The sequence below is a fragment of the Vulpes vulpes genome, chromosome 3 (genome assembly GCF_048418805.1).
Source record: "Vulpes vulpes isolate BD-2025 chromosome 3, VulVul3, whole genome shotgun sequence".
NCBI classification, from domain to species: Eukaryota; Metazoa; Chordata; class Mammalia; order Carnivora; family Canidae; genus Vulpes; species Vulpes vulpes.
In genome coordinates, this window is record NC_132782.1 from 134010920 (window position 1) to 134032252 (window position 21333).

General features: G+C 39.2%; 1 protein-coding gene across 1 annotated transcript; it reads left to right on the forward strand.

Moving 5' to 3' along the window:
• The first annotated feature begins 11 nt into the window (after nucleotides 1-11).
• LOC112924510 (guanylate-binding protein 6-like) lies at nucleotides 12-20057 on the forward strand. The gene is made up of 11 exons (XM_026004839.2): nucleotides 12-560; nucleotides 8496-8711; nucleotides 9910-10037; nucleotides 11245-11354; nucleotides 11555-11751; nucleotides 13546-13791; nucleotides 14607-14887; nucleotides 15633-15845; nucleotides 17296-17398; nucleotides 17723-17916; nucleotides 19412-20057. The coding sequence occupies exons 2-11, from the start codon at nucleotides 8522-8524 to the stop codon at nucleotides 19631-19633; spliced, it is 1884 nt and encodes a 627-aa protein (XP_025860624.2). The 5' UTR covers nucleotides 12-560; nucleotides 8496-8521; the 3' UTR covers nucleotides 19634-20057.
• The last annotated feature ends 1276 nt before the right edge of the window (nucleotides 20058-21333 follow it).

Consider the following 21333-nt stretch of genomic DNA (forward strand, 5'->3'; position numbering starts at 1 on the left):
TAGTCACACACAGCGAGAGAGAGAGGCAGAGACACAGGCAGAGGGAGAAGCAGGCTCCATGCACCGGGAGCCCGACGTGGGATTCGATCCTGGGTCTCCAGGATCACGCTCTGGGCCAAAGGCAGGCGCTAAACCGCTGCACCACCCAGGGATCCCATGCCATGCATTTTCTATGTCTCTTGTGTTCTAAGGAAACTTAAGCCAGCTGAGAGAGACATATAAAGAAGTGAAGCCAGCAGAGCCTTCCAAGATGGGGAAGACAAAAGAAAGCTGATGAAATGAATTTACTAAGATCTGACTGTTGAGCAACTGTGGGGTTTCTCAATGCCCTCTTACTGTGTACTGAATATCCAGATTCATGCTCTAGTCTGGTGATTCAGGGTGCATGAGTTACTTTTACTTTCAATTTCTGTTTTAACACAATAGAAGGTAGAAATTTATAACTTGCTCAGTTTTTTCCAGCTTTTATAAAGGAAGGAATAGAAGGTGGAAGGAACAAGAGAGCAACCACTGAGCTGCTGAGAGCTAACTGTTCTTGGACCCCTGGTGCTGCAGAGAAGGCAAGTACATCTTCTTTTATTGGCAACACTGTCTTGAGCTCAAGATTTGATTTCTGATTTCAAGCGACAGTGAGGAATGGGCAGGAAGGGCAGGTTGCCTTTTGTCTGGCCCACCAGAGTCTGTGGCTGGCTCTAGTTTTGGGGAAGCTCAGCTTCTTCGTTTGAAATGGGAGCTGCTGCAAAGTGATAGCCAAGCACACCAGGTCTCCCTGGGTGTGCTGTTTCTGGAACAATGTCAGCTCAGGGCAGCAGCAACTGGAGTGCAAAGAATTTCATGGGAGCCTCTCTGACTCTTAGCAGGCTCTGTGATGGGCACTTAGAATTCACAAAATGAGACTGTGCCCCTCAAGGAGCTGATAGGCAATGATAATCTAAAGAGATAGTTTCTTTCTAGTATTTCTACTAGTCATACTTAAGAAAGCTTCAGATTGAGAGTTACAGAACTCTCCATGCAGGAATAAATTTAGTTCCCACACCGCTCATCTTTATTAGTTAAAAATATCTATTTTTGTCAAGTCCGTCTGTTTCTTTTTCCCTGCCCCTCTCTGATGTTTGTTGGTTTATTTTTCATTGGAACATCAGAGTCACCTGTACCATTTGTTAAACGTATAGAATCTGGGTTTAACAATTTCACCGGGTGATTCTTAATGTAGTTTAAATTTTGAAAACTAGTCCTGAATAGGATTGAATGGCTGCACTTTGTAAATTTGAAGTTAAAAGCTCTGTGGCTCATTCACAGCTAAGAAACCACCACCTGTTTTCATAAAGTTGTTCAGTTGTTCTTGTTACATCTCCTTCAGCTTCCTTTAATCTTCCCTACAAAGAAGGGATTTACAGTTCCAGTCACTATAAGGTAGCTGTTTGAGGCTTCTTTTGCTTTGTTTTGTTGTTTGTTTTTATTGAAGTTCAATTTGCCAACATATAGTATAACACCCAGTGCTCAGAGGCTTCTGTTTTACCTTGGTGCTCTTTGCTCCCCACATTGAAGAATCAGACAAAAGGTGGTGGGACAGGAGCAGTGTATTTGAACTTGCTTACCATTCTGACCTGACAAAAAATTTACTTGTAGACCTTGTTTTTTAGTAATCTATAGTTTGCAGTGTTGAAATGCATAGCCCAGGGGCACCTGGGTGGCTCGGTGGTTGAGCATCTGCCTTTGGCTCAGGTTGTGATCCCAGGGTCCTGGGATTGAGTCCCACATCCAGCTCCCTGCAGGGAGCCTGCTTCTCCTTCTGCCTCTGTCTCTGCCTCTCTCTGTGTGTCTCTCATGAATAAATAAATAAAATCTTAAAGATGAAAAAAAAAAAAAGAAATCCACAGCCCAATGGACCAAATTGCTCAATGCAATTATTGCAGATTAGTGTCCGTTATTCAACAAACATACACCGAAATCCTATTTTGCGTTGCATGCTATACTAAGGTAAAAGCTTACAGCATCTAATTTAATTATTGAAATATCCTCCAGGCTGGACCTTTAATTTTATTCACATTACCTGTATAATTATCTTTAAAAACTTAGGTTTAGCTAGGTGAGGCTCCTTGTTTAAGGCACCAAAAAGCAATAAATGATAGGGCTAAAAAAAAAAAATGATAGGGCTGATGTTAGATGCATTTTGAACATGTGACATAAAATTTGGAACTGAATATTTGAGACATTTGAACATAAGAGCATGTTTACATATTCTGATTATGAAAAATACATACAGATATTGTCAATGGAGGAAAGAAGGTAAAACTGAAAAAGAACAGAGGCCTTTATTTGGGGTCTCAGAATTGTAATTTGGGAGCACAGATTCCGAAGTGGCCAGTGTCCTGCTTGTTGTGGGAAAAGCACAAGGTGTTGTTGTTGTTGTTGTTTAAAGATTTATCCATTCATTTATTAGAGAGAGAGAGAGGCAGAGACACAGGCAGAGGGGGAAGCAGGCTCCATGCAGGGAGCCTGACGTGGGACTCAATCCCCCGGTTTCCAGGACCACACCCCAGGCCGAAGGCTTAGCTAAACCACTAAGCCACCGGGGCTGCCCTAGCACAAGTTTTTAATGAGAAAGAAGGAAAGGATAAGTACACGATTTAGGTAAAGAAGAGGAGAAAAAACCCACTAATTTGGTGCTGACTAGTTGAGCCACTTCTGATTACCATCTTATTGATGATGTTATTGGTCCTATCAAATAAAATTGCCTCTGGTGTGCATTTAATTTTACTGTCTTCATATGATCCAAATGTCAGTTGCTCTGTTGAAATTTTGTGAGTAATTGCTTGAAAACTATTACCACTCTGGTCCAGTTAAGGAATCTTTATTTGGAAAAGAAAATGGAACTTCAAAATGGAGTCTCTTTTGTCTAGAAATTTTATACAATCCCACAATATTACAGAAAACCATTTAAATTTAATGCAATCAAAAATATGCCAGGAGACCAAAACTGTATCTTTAATATTTAATTTCGTATAAGAGAATCCCATATACCATTCACCTAGATTTATCTACTGCTGATATTTTACTAGGTTTGCTTTATCTCTCTAAATATATGTGCATGTCTCCTTATATAATATAAAATGATATTTGCATATTTATTTTTGTTCTCATTCATAAGAGTAATTTGCGGAAAACCTGACCCACCTCGGCTAAGTACTTCAGCCTATATCTCTTAAGATTCAGAGACATTTTCCTGCCTTCGCTGGTTGAAAGAGAGGCTACATTCTTTAGATTGACCTCATTCCACTTACCACTCCTGTTCCCAACACTTGTCAATCTGCAGACAAAAGATGAGTGCATGGGTCACACTAAAGCACTAGAGAACACATTTTGATATGTGATCATGACACGAAAGCTGCCATAGGTTAACCTACTGATAAGGGAACTGACAGGATAATCAATGTCTTTGAGGAAGAATATTCTGTCCTATATGTGGTTGCAGTGGCATGAAACAGAAAGATAGATTGCCCAGTTGTTTTTTAAAAACTTAAAAATTGTGATAAAATTTTTTAACATAAAATTTACAATGTTAACCATTTTAAAAAATATTCTATTTATTTGAGAGAGAGAGAGAGAGAGAGCACAGAGGGAAAAGGAGAAGCAGACTCCCCAGAGCAGAAGGCCTGATGTGGGGCTCCATTTCAGGACCCTGAGATCATGTCCTGAGCTGAAGGCAGACACTTAATCAATGGAGCCACCCAGGTGCCCCCCATTTTAACCATTTTTAAGAGTTCAGTTCAGTGACACTAAATACATTCACACTGTTGTGCAACTATTACCACTATCCATCTCCAGATATTTTTTTTATCATCCCAAAGGGAAGCTCAGTACCCTTCAAACAATAACTCCCCATCCCCCCCCAACTTCAGCCCATGGTAAACACTATTCTACTTTGTATCTCTATGCATTTGACTATTTTAGGTACCTTTTATAAGTGAAATCATACAGCACTAGTCTTCCATGTCTGGCTTATTTCACTTAGAATAATGCCTTCAAGGTTCATCACTGTTGTAACATGTATCAGAATTTTATTCTTCCTACAGCTGAAAAATATTCCATTGTATGTTTATGACACATTTTGTTTATTCACCCATCCCCTGATGGGCATTTTCACCTTTTGGCTACTGTGAATACTGCTGCTATGAACACTGATGTACAGATATCTGTTTGAGTTCCTGCTTTTAATACTTTTGATATTCCCTGATACGGAATTGCTGGATCAAATGGTAATTCCATGTTCAAATTTTGGGGGAACACACCATAGTGTTTTCCGCAGTGGTGGACTATTTTACGTTCCTATCAGCAATGCACAAGGGTTCCGATTTCTCTACATCCTGGCCAGCACTCGTTGTTTGCTGTTTTTGTTTTCATTTTTTAAAATATAATAGCCATCCTAGTGGGTATAAAGTTGTACTCACTGTGGCTTTGATTTACATTCCCATAATTATTGGTGATGCTGAGCATCTTTTCATGTATCTATTGGCTATGTGTATATCTTTTTTGGAGAAATGGTTGTTTGTGTCCTTTGTCCGAGTTTTGAACTGCATTGTTTTTATTATTGAGTTGTAAAAGTTCTTATAGATTCTAATATATATATTCATCCCTTATCAGATTTGTGATATGCAATTTCTTCTCTCACTCTGTGTGTTGCCTTGTTACTCGGTTGAGTAACAAAAATTATTAATTATGAAGTCCTATTTGCCATTTTTTTTCATATTTTGATCATGCCTTTGGTGTCAGATCCAAAGAAATCACTGTCACGTTCAGTGTTGTGAGGTTTTCTCCTGTGTTTTCTAACAAGAGTGTTTATAGTTTTTCTCTTATGTTTAAGTCTTTGATATTTTGAGTTAAATTTTATATATGGTATTTAAGTAATGGTCCAATTTCATCCTTTTGTATGTGAATATCAAATTTCCCCAGCACCATTTTCTGTAAAGACTATGCTTTCCTCATTGAATGATCTTGATGTGCTTGTCAGGAATCATTTGACCATATATGGGAGGGTTTATTTCTGGTCTCTGTTCTATTCTACTGGTCTATACATATCTTTATGCCACTACCATGCTGTGACTGAACTAATTTTCTTTACATATCATTTTCCTGATGTACTTTATTGAGTTCTTTGTGTTTTCCTCTAGCTTTTTTAGTACACTTAAGAAAATTACTTTAGTCTTTGCTTAGAACATGCAACGCTTGTGTTTCTTCAGTTATGTTTTCTGCCACATTTGTTTACTTCCTTTGAATGGGCCATATTTTCCTGTTCCTCTGTATGCTTTGTGTTTTTTGTTGTTTCTGCTGAAAATAGGTCATATATACAAATAGCCACCTTTTCCATTTTTTTTGGAAATACTGGTTCTATGCCAAGGATGTCTTTTGCTAATTAGTTGGGTCTTAGTCTTGATCCTTAGGATTAAGCTAAGGAGAAATCTTAAAGTTATTTTAGATCTTTTCTGAGCATGCATTTTCCCTGAGCTTGTACATGGCTTTTTCAGTTTTCCCATATACATGTTGCTTTTAAATGTCTAAATTTCCCTGAGAATCTCTCTTTGGAGACTTCAATGGTCTCTTGTTTGTCCCCACCCTGAAAAGGGAAAAAATTCTGTTTCTCCTCTCAACACCCTGTTCTCAATACTTTACTTCTGGTCACCTCAGGTATGGGCAATTTGTCACAGTAAGCAATCCTGACAGGAACAGTCTGAAGTTAGTGTGTGCCCCACAGGTTAAGGGCTCAGTCCCACAAGACTGGCACCACTTCACGTCCAGAGTGCCACCCATACTTCTGACTTGCTATGTTTGTCATCTCTATCCCAGTCAGTAATTTGCTAGAATCACTTACAGAACCCAGGAAAAATACTCTAGATTACTCACTGGATTGCAAAAACTCACTAGATTACTGGTTTATAGATAGAAAAAAAAGAAAGAAAGAAAGAAAGAAAGAAAGAAAGAAAGAAAGAAAGAAAGAAAGAAAGAAAGAAAGAAAGAAAGAAAGAAAAAAGATAGACCCCGAAGAGTAAGATAAAAGAGTTGTGTAGGGCAAAGTATCAAGTATCTAAGGTCTGTGTCACAGGGCTTGGTATATAGGTCCAGTGCGTAGTAAAATTCCTTGAATTTTATTATCACTTTTGAAGCAAAACCTGGAGAATAATAATAAAGCATCAAGAAAAGCATGTGGTGGGATACCTGGGTGGCTCAGCGGCTGAGCGTCTGCCTTTGGCTCAGGGCATGATCCTGGGGTCCGGGATCGAGTCCCACATCAGGCTCCTTGTGGGGAGCCTACTTCTTCCTCTGCCTATGTCTTTGCCTCTCTCTGTGGGTCTTTCATGAATAAATAAAATCTTTTAAAAAGAAAAGAAAAGCAGGTAGAGCTTCCATACTCTTTCTGGGCACACCACCCTCTGAGCACCTGCACATGTTTGTCAACCTGGAAGCTCTTTAAACTCCCTCAGTTAAGGTTCTTAAAGGAGTTTTCATTAAAAAGGCATTATTGAATAAATCATTGGGCATTGGTGATTAACTCAACCTTCAGCCCTTCTCCCCTTCCCAGAGGTTGGGAGATGAGGTTGAAAGTTCCAACTCTCTAATCACAGGGTTGGTTCCCTTGGCAATCAGCCTTCATTCTGTGGTTATCCAGGGTATCTTATAATCACCTCAGTCACATAAACATAAGTGTGGTTGAAAGGTGCTTGTTATGTATCACAAAAGACACTTCTTTCACCGTCTTCACTCTGGAACTATTTTGGGAACCAAGGACAAAAGAACAAATAGTATAACAGAAGATACTTCCATTACTTTCATCACTTGGAAGCTGTGTGTCAGGAGCAGGGACAAAGACCAAATACATGCTTCTTATTATAAATCACAATATGACGTGTTCATACTATTTTGCCAGAGGGGTCTGCAGGTCAGACTCCCTGCAGCTTTCCCTGGCAATGCTCATTGCTTCTCCCTGTTCAAAATCCAAATTAGATGAAACAAAGACCAGTCCTTCAGGCAGCTCAGAACACATTAGAACATTATGAACACTAACTGCTCTGCTCCATTCAGTCTAAAGGAGGGAAGTGGGAACTGAACTATTGCCTAAGATGGCCTGGGTTTTTTCTTGTTGTTGTTGTTGCTTCTTGCTTTTTGTTTTTATTTGAGAGAGAGAGAGAGAGAGAGAGAGAGAGAGAGAGAGAACCAGCAGGGGGTGAGTGGTGGGAGGGGTGAGAGGGAGAAGCAGACTCCCCACTGAGCAGGGAGCCTGATGCAGGGCTCGATCCTAGAACCCTGTGATCATGACCTGAGTTGAAGGCAAGACACTTAACTGACTGAGCCACCCAGGTGCCCCTAAGATGGTCTGTTTTGTCTTCACTGGTAATCTTAATACATTCCCAGCCCCTGCCCCTGCCCCTGTCTGAGATCCATGTGAGATGAGACAGAGACCTGAAGAGGTATCCCTCAGACATTGTGAACAAGGTCTGTTCTGTTCCCTCTGGGTCAAGAGAGAAAACTGGGAACTAGGTTGCCATCTCCAACAGACCAAAACTATACCACACTGGGGAATATGTGGACAAGGACAAGCAAAAATACCATAGAATTTCCTACCATTTTTAATATGGCTTTTTCTTGATTGTGTGTTTGCTAGGTTGCTTTAGACATTTGACTGTTTTTACAGAACTACTGTGAGATTATTCTAGCCAATATTTTGGTTATTTTTGAAATCTCTGAAGAAATAAGAGCTTAGAGCTTCCTAGCTTGCCATTTTGCTCAACTGTCTAGGTTTAATCCTGACTCAATGTCTTACTCAGATTTTGTGAGACTCATTTATCTTATTTGCAATGTGGGTACAATAATTTCTAACCTTAGGTTCTCATTAAGTGTGAGGCTGGGTACGTAAGGCATGTGTCACAGGGCTTGGTATGTTGTAGGCCCTCGGTGTGTAGTAACAATTGCTTGAATTTTATTATCACTATTGAGGCAAAACTTGGAAGAATAATAATAACCTATGTTTCATCACTAATATCATCAGAGATTTAGGGAAATAACAGATGAAGCCCTCTGCAGTCTGCTAATTCTAGGTTACACTTTGTCCCATAGAAAGCACAGAAGTTTCACCTAACCCTAAATTTTTTTTAAATAAATTTATTTTTTATTGGTCAACATACAGAATAACACCCAGTGCTCATCCCGTCAAGTGCCCACCTCAGTGCCCACCACCCAGTCACCCCCACCCCTTGCCCACCTCCCTCCCACCACCCCTAGTTCGTTTCCCAGAGTTGGGGGTCTTTCATGTTCTGTCTCCCTTTCTGATATTTCCCACTTATTTTTTCTCCTTTCCCCTTTATTCCCTTTCACTATTTTTTATATTCCCTAAATGAATGAGACCATATAATGTTTGTCCTTCTCCAATTACCTAGTCCTAAATTGATGGATGCTTTGGATAACTCTAAGTCAGAGAATGACTGTAATCTTATTTCTACAAGGAGCTTTTCTAGGTTGGCAGGTTGTCATGGCATCTGGACCCAATATGACAGCCCCCATTTGTCTGGTGGAAAACTACAATATGCAGCTGTCAGTGAACCAAAGAGCTATACAGATTCTTGAAAAGATTTCTCAACCAGTAGTGGTGGTGGCTATCGTAGGACTGTATCGTACAGGCAAATCCTACTTGATGAATCGTCTTGGAGGACGGAACCGAGGTAAGTGTTGTATTCAGTCTGGGGCCAACCAGTTACCTCTAGCTATATCTCAGATCTTTATTTTTCTTCCCTGGTTACATGAAAGGAGAACCAAACACCTCTAAAAAAAATTAACCTTCCAATTCTAATTCTCAGTACTAAACTACTCTTATTTTAATATGTTATCATACTATTTTACTATTGTTAAGGAAAATCTCTCCTACTAATGCTCAGGATCCTACCTTCTTTAACCTGATCAAGTACTGGGCTCTTATAGATGTATCTCCCTCCATTCTCAAAACACATTTGCTTTTTTATGGGATATCCTCATCAACATATAAAGATTTTTGAAAGTCTACTGAGGAGGGATAGAAGCAGAAAAATATTCACCTTCAGCCCAGAATATTTACCTATATAGCCTTCATAGTTTCTATAAAGATCAAATATGTGCTGGCTGCTACATTGTTAAAGGGTCTCCTCACTGCCTGTGTATTTCACCAATAGTTAATATCGAGCTGAATGGGAAGCACCAGAGAAATCTTGTGAAAGTAGTTTTATGCGTAGATATTCAAAGAAACATTTATGACCTAATATTCCCTGCATGTCCCCTCCCCTTTGAGCCTTAAGCATACAACCACCAGCTTCATACAGCAAAAGTGCTGCTCTTTCTGTCAATGGGTTTTGTCCCTGTGCTACTTTAATAAACTTACTAAGCTGCATTGTGAAATATCTCAAGAATTCTTCCTTGACAGTTGTGCTAAAGCACCTCAGAACATCTATCATCTTAAAAATCTTTCCTGAACTTCACATACCATTGTAGCTAAAAAGTCTCCTTTCTTATTTTTTTTTTTAATTTCTTTGACAAAAAATGTGATCTCAATTTCCTTTATCCACGTTTTCTTTTCCCATGTCTCTCTTTAACTCATTGTTCTCTGGCTTTGTGCCTCACCATTCTTTCAAAATGTCATGTTTTTCAAGAATCTCCATATTTTTTCTGATTCATGAATGTCTCTTTGCCTTTATCTTGAACCCTTACCTGGCATAATTGTTTTCCTCCTTAAAGCAGATGACACAGAAAGTAGGACACATTTGAGGAAATTGAGAAAGAACCATCTTGTATGCTGGGGTATTTACATTCCAGAAAGTCTGACTTTGTAACCCTTTGGCTGCTTTGATGCTCTCCTGTCACTATATGTTGCCTTCATCCCTCCCCTTGCAGGTTTCCCTCTGGGATCTACAGTGCAGTCTAAAACCAAGGGCATCTGGATGTGGTGTGTGCCTCACCCCTCCAAGCCAAACCACACCCTGGTCCTTCTGGATACTGAGGGCCTGGGTGATGTGGAAAAGGTAAGGTAAACAGTCACAGATAAGTTCTTTTTATTCTGAATTTGCTCCTTACATCTTCATGATATTTTTTAATTTAACTGCTGTGATCTATTTGCAAAATCTAGAAATTCAGCTATAGTAATGAAGCCTGCTGGTTTGTTGGACTCTCACTTTTAGATAAGAGATGGTATGTTAGATAAAATATTTTATTTCTTGATGGTGAGTTAATTATTTGATTAATTTTTTAAAAAAACTATTTATTTGAGAGAGAGAGAGAGTACAAACCCACAAGTGGGGGGAGGGGCAGAGGAAGAGGGAGAGGGAGAATCTCAAGTAGACTCACTGCTGAGTGCAGAGCCTAAGGCAGGGCTTGTTCTCATGACCTTGAGATCACAATCTGAGCCCAAACCAAGAGTTAGACACTCAAATGACTGCGCCACCCAGGCACCTGCAAACATGGGCTTTTATAGAACGAGCACATTCAGAGGTATCTCAAAGCCTTCCAGAATGCCCTTTGGGTAGCTGATGAACTTCACCAAAGGAAATGTAAACCCAACTCTTAACTCCAAAGCTCAAATACACAGTTCATCTGGAAGATAAATCAGAAGTATTTCCTCTCCTGGGATGGAGTTGATGTTTCTCCTCTTTCCTACCAACACACCCTTATTCTTAACAGTATGCAGTGCAAACTACGGTGTGCTGCCCAAATCACCTTATACACTTGAAGGACAAATTTTCCCACCTAGTGGGAGTGCTGATGGAAGACAGCCCTCAAGTGCCACTTCTTTTAATTGGTTCTTTTAATTAGAAAGGCTTCCAGAGCAGCCTTTCAGTGATTTATCAGCACCCTTATCCCAACTCAGGCTAAGTCAAGAGAACCATCCCAGCCACAGAGCTCCCATGGACCTAACACAAGTTAGTGTTTGCACTGCAGTGCAACTTCTTCCTATTTCCCAACTTCCTTTTTTCCCATAGTTTCTTAAATCTGACTGCATCTGTGTGGTCTTCTCAACTGGACTGAAGATACTTGGAGGGCAGGACCTTTACTGAAATCACAATCACGAAAAATGTCTTTGTAATTGTCAAAGCTGAAATCTATCTATGTCTGTCTTCAAACTTATTTCTTTGCATGGCAAGTATATTCACTGAAATAATAAATGAAAGGCTGAGAGAAGTGTCTGAATGAATTTCTAAATGCCTAAAATTCTTGCTCTAATGTGCTTTCTAGGGTGACCTTAAGAATGACTCATGGATCTTTGCCCTGGCTGTGCTTCTGTGCAGCACCTTTGTCTACAACAGCTTGGGTACCATCAACCACCAGGCACTGGAGCAGCTGCAGTATCCTCCCAGGGACCAAATCACCATGTTTCATTGAATTTATGGGAATAGATGTCAAGTTAGTTTCCCCTTCCCTGTAACTTAGCTGCCTTTGGTGGAGGAGAGGAGACCCAGGGCACAAGAAAGTGTTCATAATAATTTTTGTTAGAGAAATGTGGGGATTGTGGGTAGGAGCTTCGTTTTCCTTAACTGAGCCCTAGTTATGTGACAGAGCTCACAGAACTAATCAGGGCCAAGTCCTCCCCCGAAAGGGATGAAATTGACGACTCTGCAGAATTTGTGAGTTTCTTCCCAGACTTTATCTGGGCTGTACGGGATTTCACACTGGAGCTGAGGTTAAATGATCATCCTATCACAGAAGATGAATATCTGGAGAATGCTTTGAAGCTGATTTCAGGTATCAGAGTATGGCCTGGGCAGTGGATGATCCAACAGCGGGTGGAAGCTACTAAACACAGTCCATTATCCTTGGGATTGCATTTATATTCGAGACTAGATTGAAGTCTGTAGAAATGATGACATGAAGGTAGGTTGAAAAGCTCTAGGGACTGGAGTTTAAGTTCACTTAAGAAATGCAGAGCCTAGGGGGTGCCTGGGTGGCTCAGCGGTTGAGCATCTGCCTCCAGCTCAGGGAGTGATCCCGGAACTCCGGGATCAAGTCCCACAAAGATCAAGTCCCACATCGGGCTCTCTACGGGAGCCTGCTTCTCCCTCTGCCTATGTCTCTGCCTTCTCTCTATGTCTCTCATGAATAAATAAATAAAATCTTTAAAAAAAATGCAGAGCCTAGGCTAGGGTAAAATTATTCAAAACCAATTTGTTTTTTAAACATAGGCTAATTTAGCTACCAGGTTACAATGTGTGCTTAAACTTTCCAAAGACCAGACACATGTTCCTTATTTTGGCTTCGGTTTTTCTGTGTTGAAGAAAACACCTGACCAGATACTTGTAAGGCATGAAATTACAAGGAAAATCAATATATTACTATATATATACACAATATATTTTAATAAATTTATTTTGCACCTATATTAATTTTCTCAAAGAAGGATATAATTTCCTTATGCCTGACATAAGGAATATGTCCTTATATATGGGCATATATATATATATATATATATATATATAAAACATACAAATGACTGTGTATTTTAAATAAACCTGAATTTATGCTTGTTTAATATTTATGATAATTATCAGAACATTCATTTTATTTTCTATATCATAGTTTTCTCTCAATTCCCCCATATTTAACCTTACTATAATTTTGAAATAATAAATTATTTTAATTTATTATAACATTTCTAATGTACATTTCAAATGGTGTATATCTCATTAAACCTTGAGAAAAAGATCAATTCTGATTTATTCATTCTTGCTTTCATTTTTTTTTAAAGATTTTTTTTTTTTTAATTTGAAAGAGAGAGAGAACACAAGCAGCAAGGAGGCATAGTGGGAGAAGCAGACTCTCTGCTGAGCAGGGAGCCCGATGCGGGGCTTGATCCCAGGACCCTGGGATCATGACCTGAGCTAAAAGCAGATGCCTAAGTGACTGAGCCAGCCAGGAGCCTGCTTTCATTTTTCTACTTATACATTTAGTGAGAAACTAGCAGAAGATCAATGCTGTTAAATCAAGGATAGTCCTTTACCTCCAGGGCTGTAGAGTAGTGGTGACATCCTAAAATTACATTTTAGTTACATTTACTTTTCTGAGGTTTTTGCGAAGTAAAATAGCTAACATTGTACAAGTTATTTTTGGCATCATGCAGTTTTCCTTAAATGACCAGAATTATATGCTTAGTACTGTTGTTCCTAATATGACTCCATTACCTCTTGACCGTGGCTCTCCTTGGTCCCATAGCTCACTTTCTACATGAGACCAAAAAGTTCCATTTGACCTTTCATTCTTTTAGCCACTCATTCAGCAAACATCTAATGGACAGCTATACCACCATTTTCAGGTCTGGAGTTACTAGCCATAGGATCCTTTACCTGAATCACATGTCTCCCCAAATTTCTCTCCAGAATGCTACCATTGGCATGAGTTTGCTTCACAAGGAGTATTGAATGTTTATGTTAAAGGTGTTATAAGCATAGAAGACAGCAAAGAATACAAATCTCTGTCATAAAAACCTTTAGCTTCCTTGCCTCAATACTATTCCTACAGTAATCTGTTGTTCTTATCCCTCAGGCAAAAATTCCAGAATCCAAGCATCCAATAAAACGAGAGAGTGCATCAGGCATTTCTTTCCAAAACGGAAGTGTTTTGTCTTTGACCGACCAACAAATGACACAAAACTTCTAGCCAATATTGAGAATATACCTGAAAATGAACTGGATCCCAATTTCCTGACACAATCAAACAATTTTTGTTCTTACATCTTCACCCACGCAAGGATCAAGACTCTCAGAGAGGGAGTTATGGTCACCGGGAATCGTGAGTCTCCTTTTCCCATTTCGGTGGGGCCTAATATATGTCAAGTATATTATATAATGTATTTTTCAGCATTTTTGCTTTTTTCTATATGGAATTCTATGTATATACACATTCATACTCCACAAAGAGATGTATATATTTTATAATTATCTCACTTTGGGGGGGTTTATAAATCCCCCTCCAAAACCATACACTTTGTCACTGATCTGTGGCATCTACTTATCTGAAAAAGATCCTCTACTGATAAAAAAAAAAAATCACTAACTGGGTATATAAACAGAATATAGTGCCGTTTTTTCCCCCCAAGCAAAGTCCTATCTGATAAGTGTTATTTGCAAAACAAATAGATAAAAACAATAAAAATAGAGAAAACCATTTTGGGAGTTTAGAGCACCCCAAAAATAAATAGTAGCCCATGAATCAGTTAAAATCCATTGGGAGCTTCAAAAATGAGAACAGATATAATCTGATTTATCTTGCTTCATCTGTCTACCTACATAATCTATTTTGCTTTTAATTTTTAATGGGAAATTATCTTTTCCAGATAACCTTTAATATATTAGATAAAGGTACATTTAAAATTTTTTTAGCCATCTGGCCTGGAGAACCATAAAAATTAAGAGTCAATAGGAAAACAAATGTGAAGATAGAGGAGGCAGGGTGGTGTGTGGTGTGTGGTGGGGCGGTGGGGTAGAGGAGTGTGGGTAGGGGGATGGGTGTGAGTGTCTGCATGTGACTTCAGAAATGTAGTCTCAGAATCTGGTATCCTATGGATAAATTTGGTATTCGTCCCTTTAATATCCTGGCTCACTTAGGGCTGAGGACTCTGGTGGTGACCTATGTGGATACCATCAATACTGGAGCAGTTCCTTGTTTGGAGAATGCAGTGACAACTCTAGCCCAGCTTGAGAATTCTGAGGCTGTGCAGAAGGCCGCCAGCCACTATAGTGAGCAGATGGCCCAGCGACTGAAGCTCCCCACAGACACGCTCCAGGAGCTGCTGGGTGTGCATGCAGACTGTGAGAGGGAAGCCATTGCAGTGTTCATGGAGCATTCATTCAAAGATGAAAATCAGACATTCCAGAAGACTCTTGTGGTAATTTGTCTTAGAGTTTACTCTTCAAGACCCTTTAAAGAATGAAGCCTAGAAGTACCTTTATTGATCCCATGGCTCATCTCTTACTCAAGGATAAAGAAATCTGGATTCTCATGAGAAAAAGAGATTCAAAGGACTACATTTCCTTCTTTTTTTCATGCTCTCCCAAACCTGAGGCACTTTACCTAGAAATCTCTCTGATCTCTGAAGCAAAATCAATATAGATATCCTCTTGATCTTTTAATACTTCTATGAATTCTAAGCCTGCCCAGAACACCCCAAAATCATTTCTGACCAAGGACGCTTTTTGGGAACACATTCCCATTGTCAAGTGGGAACCAAAGAAAATCAAATTTTCATTGTCAAGAAAATCAAATTTTCTCTTATCAGACCCTCATTCTAGGCCATTTTTAACTTACATTGCTCTTTGTTGTATCACTGTATCATTGAAGATAAAATCACTGAATGCTACAGTTGCATTCAGTGAACCATAGGTAATACAACTCCAACATTTCAGGAGAACCAGGGAAATTAAGAAACTTTCCTGTAGTCTTGCAGAGAGTATTCAAGGTTATGAGTAAATCAAGTCTTGTGATGCCTGTTTTATTCCATGTCCTTCTCCAACAGAATGCTTTTCTCATGAGGACCACAGTTAGACCAATCCTTCTACCAGATTCTTTTGAATCTTATTCTTTTTGTTCCTTTCTTGTGGTGATATCCCAATAAATATAGTTTTCCCTTGTAGGAACTAATAAAGGATAAGAAGGAGCATTTCTTGCAGCAGAATGAAGAGGCATCAGTTAAATACTGCCGGTCTATCCTCAATCAGATTTCAAAGCCCCTAATGGAAAGTATTTCAGCAGGAACTTTCTCTGTTCCTGGAGGACACAAACTCTACAGGCAAGCAAAGGAAAGTATTGAATGGGACTATTCACAAGTACCCAAGAAAGGAGTGAAGGTGAGTAACAGGGGAGCATGGGGAGCCTACAGAATAGCATCAAAGGGGTCTCCAGATAATCTGAGAGCAATGCACCAGTTGTGGATGATAAGACGCACACACATGGGGATATCATGACAGCTTTAGCTTTTAAGATCCACTATTTGCTATTTACTCCTGAGGAGAGTGAAAATGCCTATTCCCAAAAAGAGTATGGATTTCTGAAATCCACAAGAGACAGAAGAGAAACGACTCATTTCATCCAACAACACAACATTGAATATACCGAGTGCTGACAACTTACAAGTTAAATAAGAAGCCTTGTACTTAAGTATGATCAAAAGTAAGAGATGAAGTCAGATACACAGATAATTATATACAAAGCTATAGCACATATGAACCTGTGAATATGGGCTCCATGTGATGCAGTATTATGTAACCATTAAAAGGATGAGATCATGCCGTATGAGACAACACAGATGGACCTAAAGGATATTATACTAAGTGAAATAAGTCAGACTGAGAAAGACAAATACCATGTCACTTCACTCATAAGTGAAATCTTAAAAAAACACCCACAAGTGAATAAACAAAAAGCAGAATCAAACCTAGAGATATAGAGCAAATTGATGGTTGCCAGAGAAGAGGGGCTGGGGGCTGGGCAAAATGAATGAAGGGGAGTGGGAGATACAGGCTTCCAGTTATGGAGTAAGTCACGAGAAGGAAAGGCACAGCATGAGGAATACAATCAACAATACTGTGATAGTGATGTAAGGAGACGGTAGCTTCACTTGTGGTGAATAGAGCATAAAGTATAAACTTAAAGAATCACTATGTTGTATGCCCCCAACCTAATATAACATTGTGCATCAATATACTCAAATTTAAAAAGTATAATAATAAAGAAACAAATAAAAGAAAATGGGCTACATAGATTATGGTAACAGACATAATAATAATTAAATAATAATGCAACTAATATATATTAGACTGCCATTTCCTATAGGCATGATGTAAAGCTGCTTCCCTGGACTCTTAAGCTTAATCCTTCAAACAACATTAAGAAATGTATTTATTGTCAACATTATATAGATCTGAACTGAGAGGCATAGATAGGTTAAAATAACTTGCCTAAAGTTAAAGAGAGCAAATAACAGAGAAGAACAATAGCACAAATTAGGGGCAACATTTCCCATGGAGAAGATTGTGGATGTATAGAACTGAACATAGTTCTGACTGGCTAGAACCTTGGGTGGGTAGAAGGAAGTAGCACTGAGGGGAGAGCCTGGAGGGGTAGACAGGAAGCAGGAGATATGGAGACCCTCTAGTCACACTAAAGAGCTTGGATACCTTGTAGGGAGCCACTGTAGAATTTTAAGCATGAAGCAAAACTTACATGGATATACTTGTTTTTGTAGCACTAACCTCCATAGTGGAAATCTAACTTGTTTGCTCTTTCTTGATTCCTCAGGCAAATGAGGTCCTCCAGAGCTTTCTACTGTCACAGGCTTCAATAGAGGAATCTATCTGGCAGGCAGATAAAGCCCTCTCTGATGGGGAGAAGGCCATAGCAGGTATGGGGCTAGGTGTGGCTCACAATGGGTTGGGTAGGACCCTCTGTCAGGTGTGAGGGCAAAACCTTTTGAGACAAGGAGCATCATCGTCTCCTTCCGTGGAACAACTGTACTAAATTGGAAAAACAACAAGAGGAGTTGTGATTGTATGTCAGCCAGACAGGCCTTTCCCATAATATTCTGAAATGTGCTCCCAGTGGTGTGGACACAAGGAATTTAGAGATTTTCCACATTCCCTTCCAATTTGGTTTTGTCTCTGAGCTCTGGAGGGTTGGGATCAATTCTCATTTAATTTTCTTCCCTCTGAACTTTTCCTTGGGGCAGCTGAGCGGGCCAGTAAGGAGGCAGCTGAGAGGGAACAAAACCTGCTAAAACAGAAACTACTAGAACAGGAACAGCAGATAGAGGCACAAAAGAGGAGTCTCCAGGAAAACATAGCTCAACTGGAAAAGAAGCTGGAGAGGGAGAGAGAAAACATAATAAAAGAACAGAATATGATGTTGGAGCATAAGCTGAAGGTAAGTTTGGCCATGACCTTGGTAGTGCTTGATGGTCCTTCTCCTGATACCTCAGGAAAGGATGGGTGACGGTTACAGTGAGCTCATGGAAGGAAGCACCATTGTACGTGCCTGTAATTTATTAAAACCCTGAATCTTTTGAATAATAATTCTAATTCTCCTCCTCCTCCTTTTTCTTCTTCCTCTTCCCTTCTCCTTCCTCTCCTTTTCCTCTTCCTTTTCTTGCCCCTCCCTGTCCCTTTTCTAAAGAAGCCTTTGAGTTCCACTCTATATGTAGACTCTAGAGTGTTCAGGATGAGTATGGCACCTCTAAGCCCTTGGAGGATATAAATACCATTTGAGTTGCTACTTTGGGGATTTTATTTTATTTTTTTAAAAAAATATTTCATTTATTCATTATAGACATAGAGAAAGAGAGGGGCAGAAACACAGGCAGAGGGAGAAGCAGTCTCCATGCAGGGAGCCCAACGTGGGACTCGATCCCGGGACTCCAGCATCATACCCTGGGCCGAAGGCAGGCACTAAACCGCTGAGCCACCCAGGGATCCTATTTTGGGGATTTTTAAAATGATCTCATGAAGCTTGATTAAACAGGTATCCCAACCATATGTATTTAATATGAGCAGCAACTGGTTTGCTTTACCAAGATCATTGACAATTATCAGAAACCCTGCTGCTACCCAAACACCCTGAAGTTGATCTGTGCTGACATAAAACTATCAGAAATGGAGAGACTCAAAAACACAAGGAAGTGGCAGTTCCTAAACATGCTATCTTGTTTCCAGGTGTGGGTAGTTTACTCAGGTTATCAAATGGCATAGGAAGGAATTCCCTCATTGTCCATCAAGACAGGTTTATAACAGATTTCTGGAAGAGCTTATAAGTTCCCATCATTTCTACTATTTGGGTGACTGTACCAACGCAAGTGGGACTGAGTGTGATCAGACCAAAGCTATCTTCTAACTGGCTTTCATTTTTTTTAATTTTTTATTTTCACTGAAAAGTGTTACATTTGTCCTCATGTCAGGCTTAGCATTCTAGAAAAACCTTAACGGTGTGTGAATATTAGGAAGGCTTTATTTTTATTTTTTTTTGGCTTTATTTTTTTTTAAGTTTTTTAAATTATTTATGACAGACACAGAGAAAGAGAAGCAAAGACACAGGCAGAGGGAGAAGCAGGCTCCATGCAGGGAGCCCAACGTGTGACTCTATCCCAGGTCTCCAGGTCTCCAGGATCACACCCTGGGCTGAAGGTGGTGCTAAACTGCTGGGCCACCAGGGCTGCCCTTAGTAAGGCTTTAAACTATGCTTCCTTCAGTGTTTAGGTCCAAGCCAAGCGATATGCCTCACTGCAAAATTCTCCTTTCTAGATGGAGTAAGAAAGAACAATTTTAAGAGTAAAACAAAGACAGCTTGACCAAGTTTTTATATATGAAGTGCAATTCTTGAAAAAAAATGATAATTTAAAAAGTTTTATTTCTCACTTTTTCTTTAGGTCCAACGAGATCTGCTCAATGAAGGATTTAGAAAGAAATCTGAAGAGATGAATGAGGAGATAAAGCAGTTGAAATATAGGATTGAAACTACTGAAAATACTCCCTTATTTTTACAAATCTTGGAGAGATTTGGTAGTGAGATTGCTTCAATATTTACTTCTCCTGGTAGAATTATTGGTAATATTATAAAAGGTGTGAGCTCACTATTTAAAAGGAATTAACTCTTCTTTTAAAGAAATTTAAAAATGTAGATATATATACTCTGGTCTATTTTTGGCGTGTATGCTTTTCACTTTTATTCAGCAAAGTTTTAAATATAAAAAGTGTCTACAAAAGGATATCAATGCTTGGCCCACATTAGATAGAATAAATGCATGTACAGTTTGATATAGCATGTTGTTAAGCAAACATACATGTGCAAAATTGTAAATATATATAAAATCTACTCAGGTATCACTTTAAATGACAAAAGATTGCTTAATTATATTACTTAAATATCTAGCTATATAAATTGGTAATATAAATTGAACATGTGCCTACACTGGAATACTATGTAGCCATGAAATAAACTGACAGTGGAGCTCTATTTGTACAAACACAGAAAAATCTTGAGTAAAGAAATAAAGTATAAAGCAGTGTGTAAAATGTGTTCACTGTAAATGAATTATTACGTGCGATCATACCTATCTACACTAGGATATCTCTGGAAAATTTGTTAGAAACTAGTCTCATTGGTTCCTCCTGAGAACTGAATAGCATCAGGGATGGAAGGAACACAGGCCTTCATTATATACTCTTATCTTTTGGCTTTCATAAAGAAATCTTGAATTGCCATTTTATAAATAATAAAATAACAGAAAATATAGAGTATAATACTAATATATAATGATATTCATAAAAGGAATGTGAAATTGGCTATGTGATGATAAAATCACTATTTCTAGGAATGACATCAGCGTGCTAAATGAGGGGTCTAAGACTAAGATCAGAGTACTAGGGATGCATAACATTTACATCTTAATCTTGTTCTAATTTTGGCCTTGTTTGTTTTTTAAAGATTTATTTATTCATGAGAGACACACATGGAGAGCCAGAGATGTAGGCAGAGGGAGAAGCAGGCTCTGTGCAAGGAGCTTGATGTGGGACTTGATCCTGGGGTCCTGGGATCCAAACCGAGACAAAGGTAGATGCTCAACCATTGAGCCACCCAGGTGCCCCTGGCTTTGGTTTTTAATATCTTACATTTACTTCAAAATTAAGGTATAAACTTTCATGTTACCCTTTTAAATCTCTGCTAGAGTAGCCTCTACTTCCTATATTTGAATTACACCTTCCTTTCAAGGTGTTAGAAGCAGATTACCAAACATTAAGAATATGCACTGGTGAGAGGGACCCCATCATTTCTTAAAGTGCTGCAGTGGCCTCTTTGCTGTAGGCAAGAGCAGAAGGGACAATGTGCCATTGATAGTATTAGAGATGATAAACCCTGATGCATGGAGGCCAGGTGTTGGCACTTAAACATCAGAAACTAAGTACATAAAATAGTAACAAGCATCATGGTTTGTCCTAGCCCAGGTCTATAACAAATTACCAGAGGCAGGGTGGCTTAGACAACAAATGTTTATTTCTCACAGTTCTGGAGGCTGTAGGTTGAATATCAGTAGGCCAACATTGTTGGGTTCTTAGTAAGGGCCCTCTTCCTGCTTTTAGATGGCTCCCTTTATGCTGTGTCCTCACATGATGGAAGAGGAGAGAGTGCTCCCATGACTCTTTGTTTAGAAGGGCACTAATCAGATTTCAGGAGAGCCCCACCCTTATTACCCAATTGCCTCCCAAAAGCTCCACTTCAAATGTTCACACTGGGACATTGGGGCTTAGGATTTCATCAAATGAATTTTGGGAGAACACAAACATTCAATCC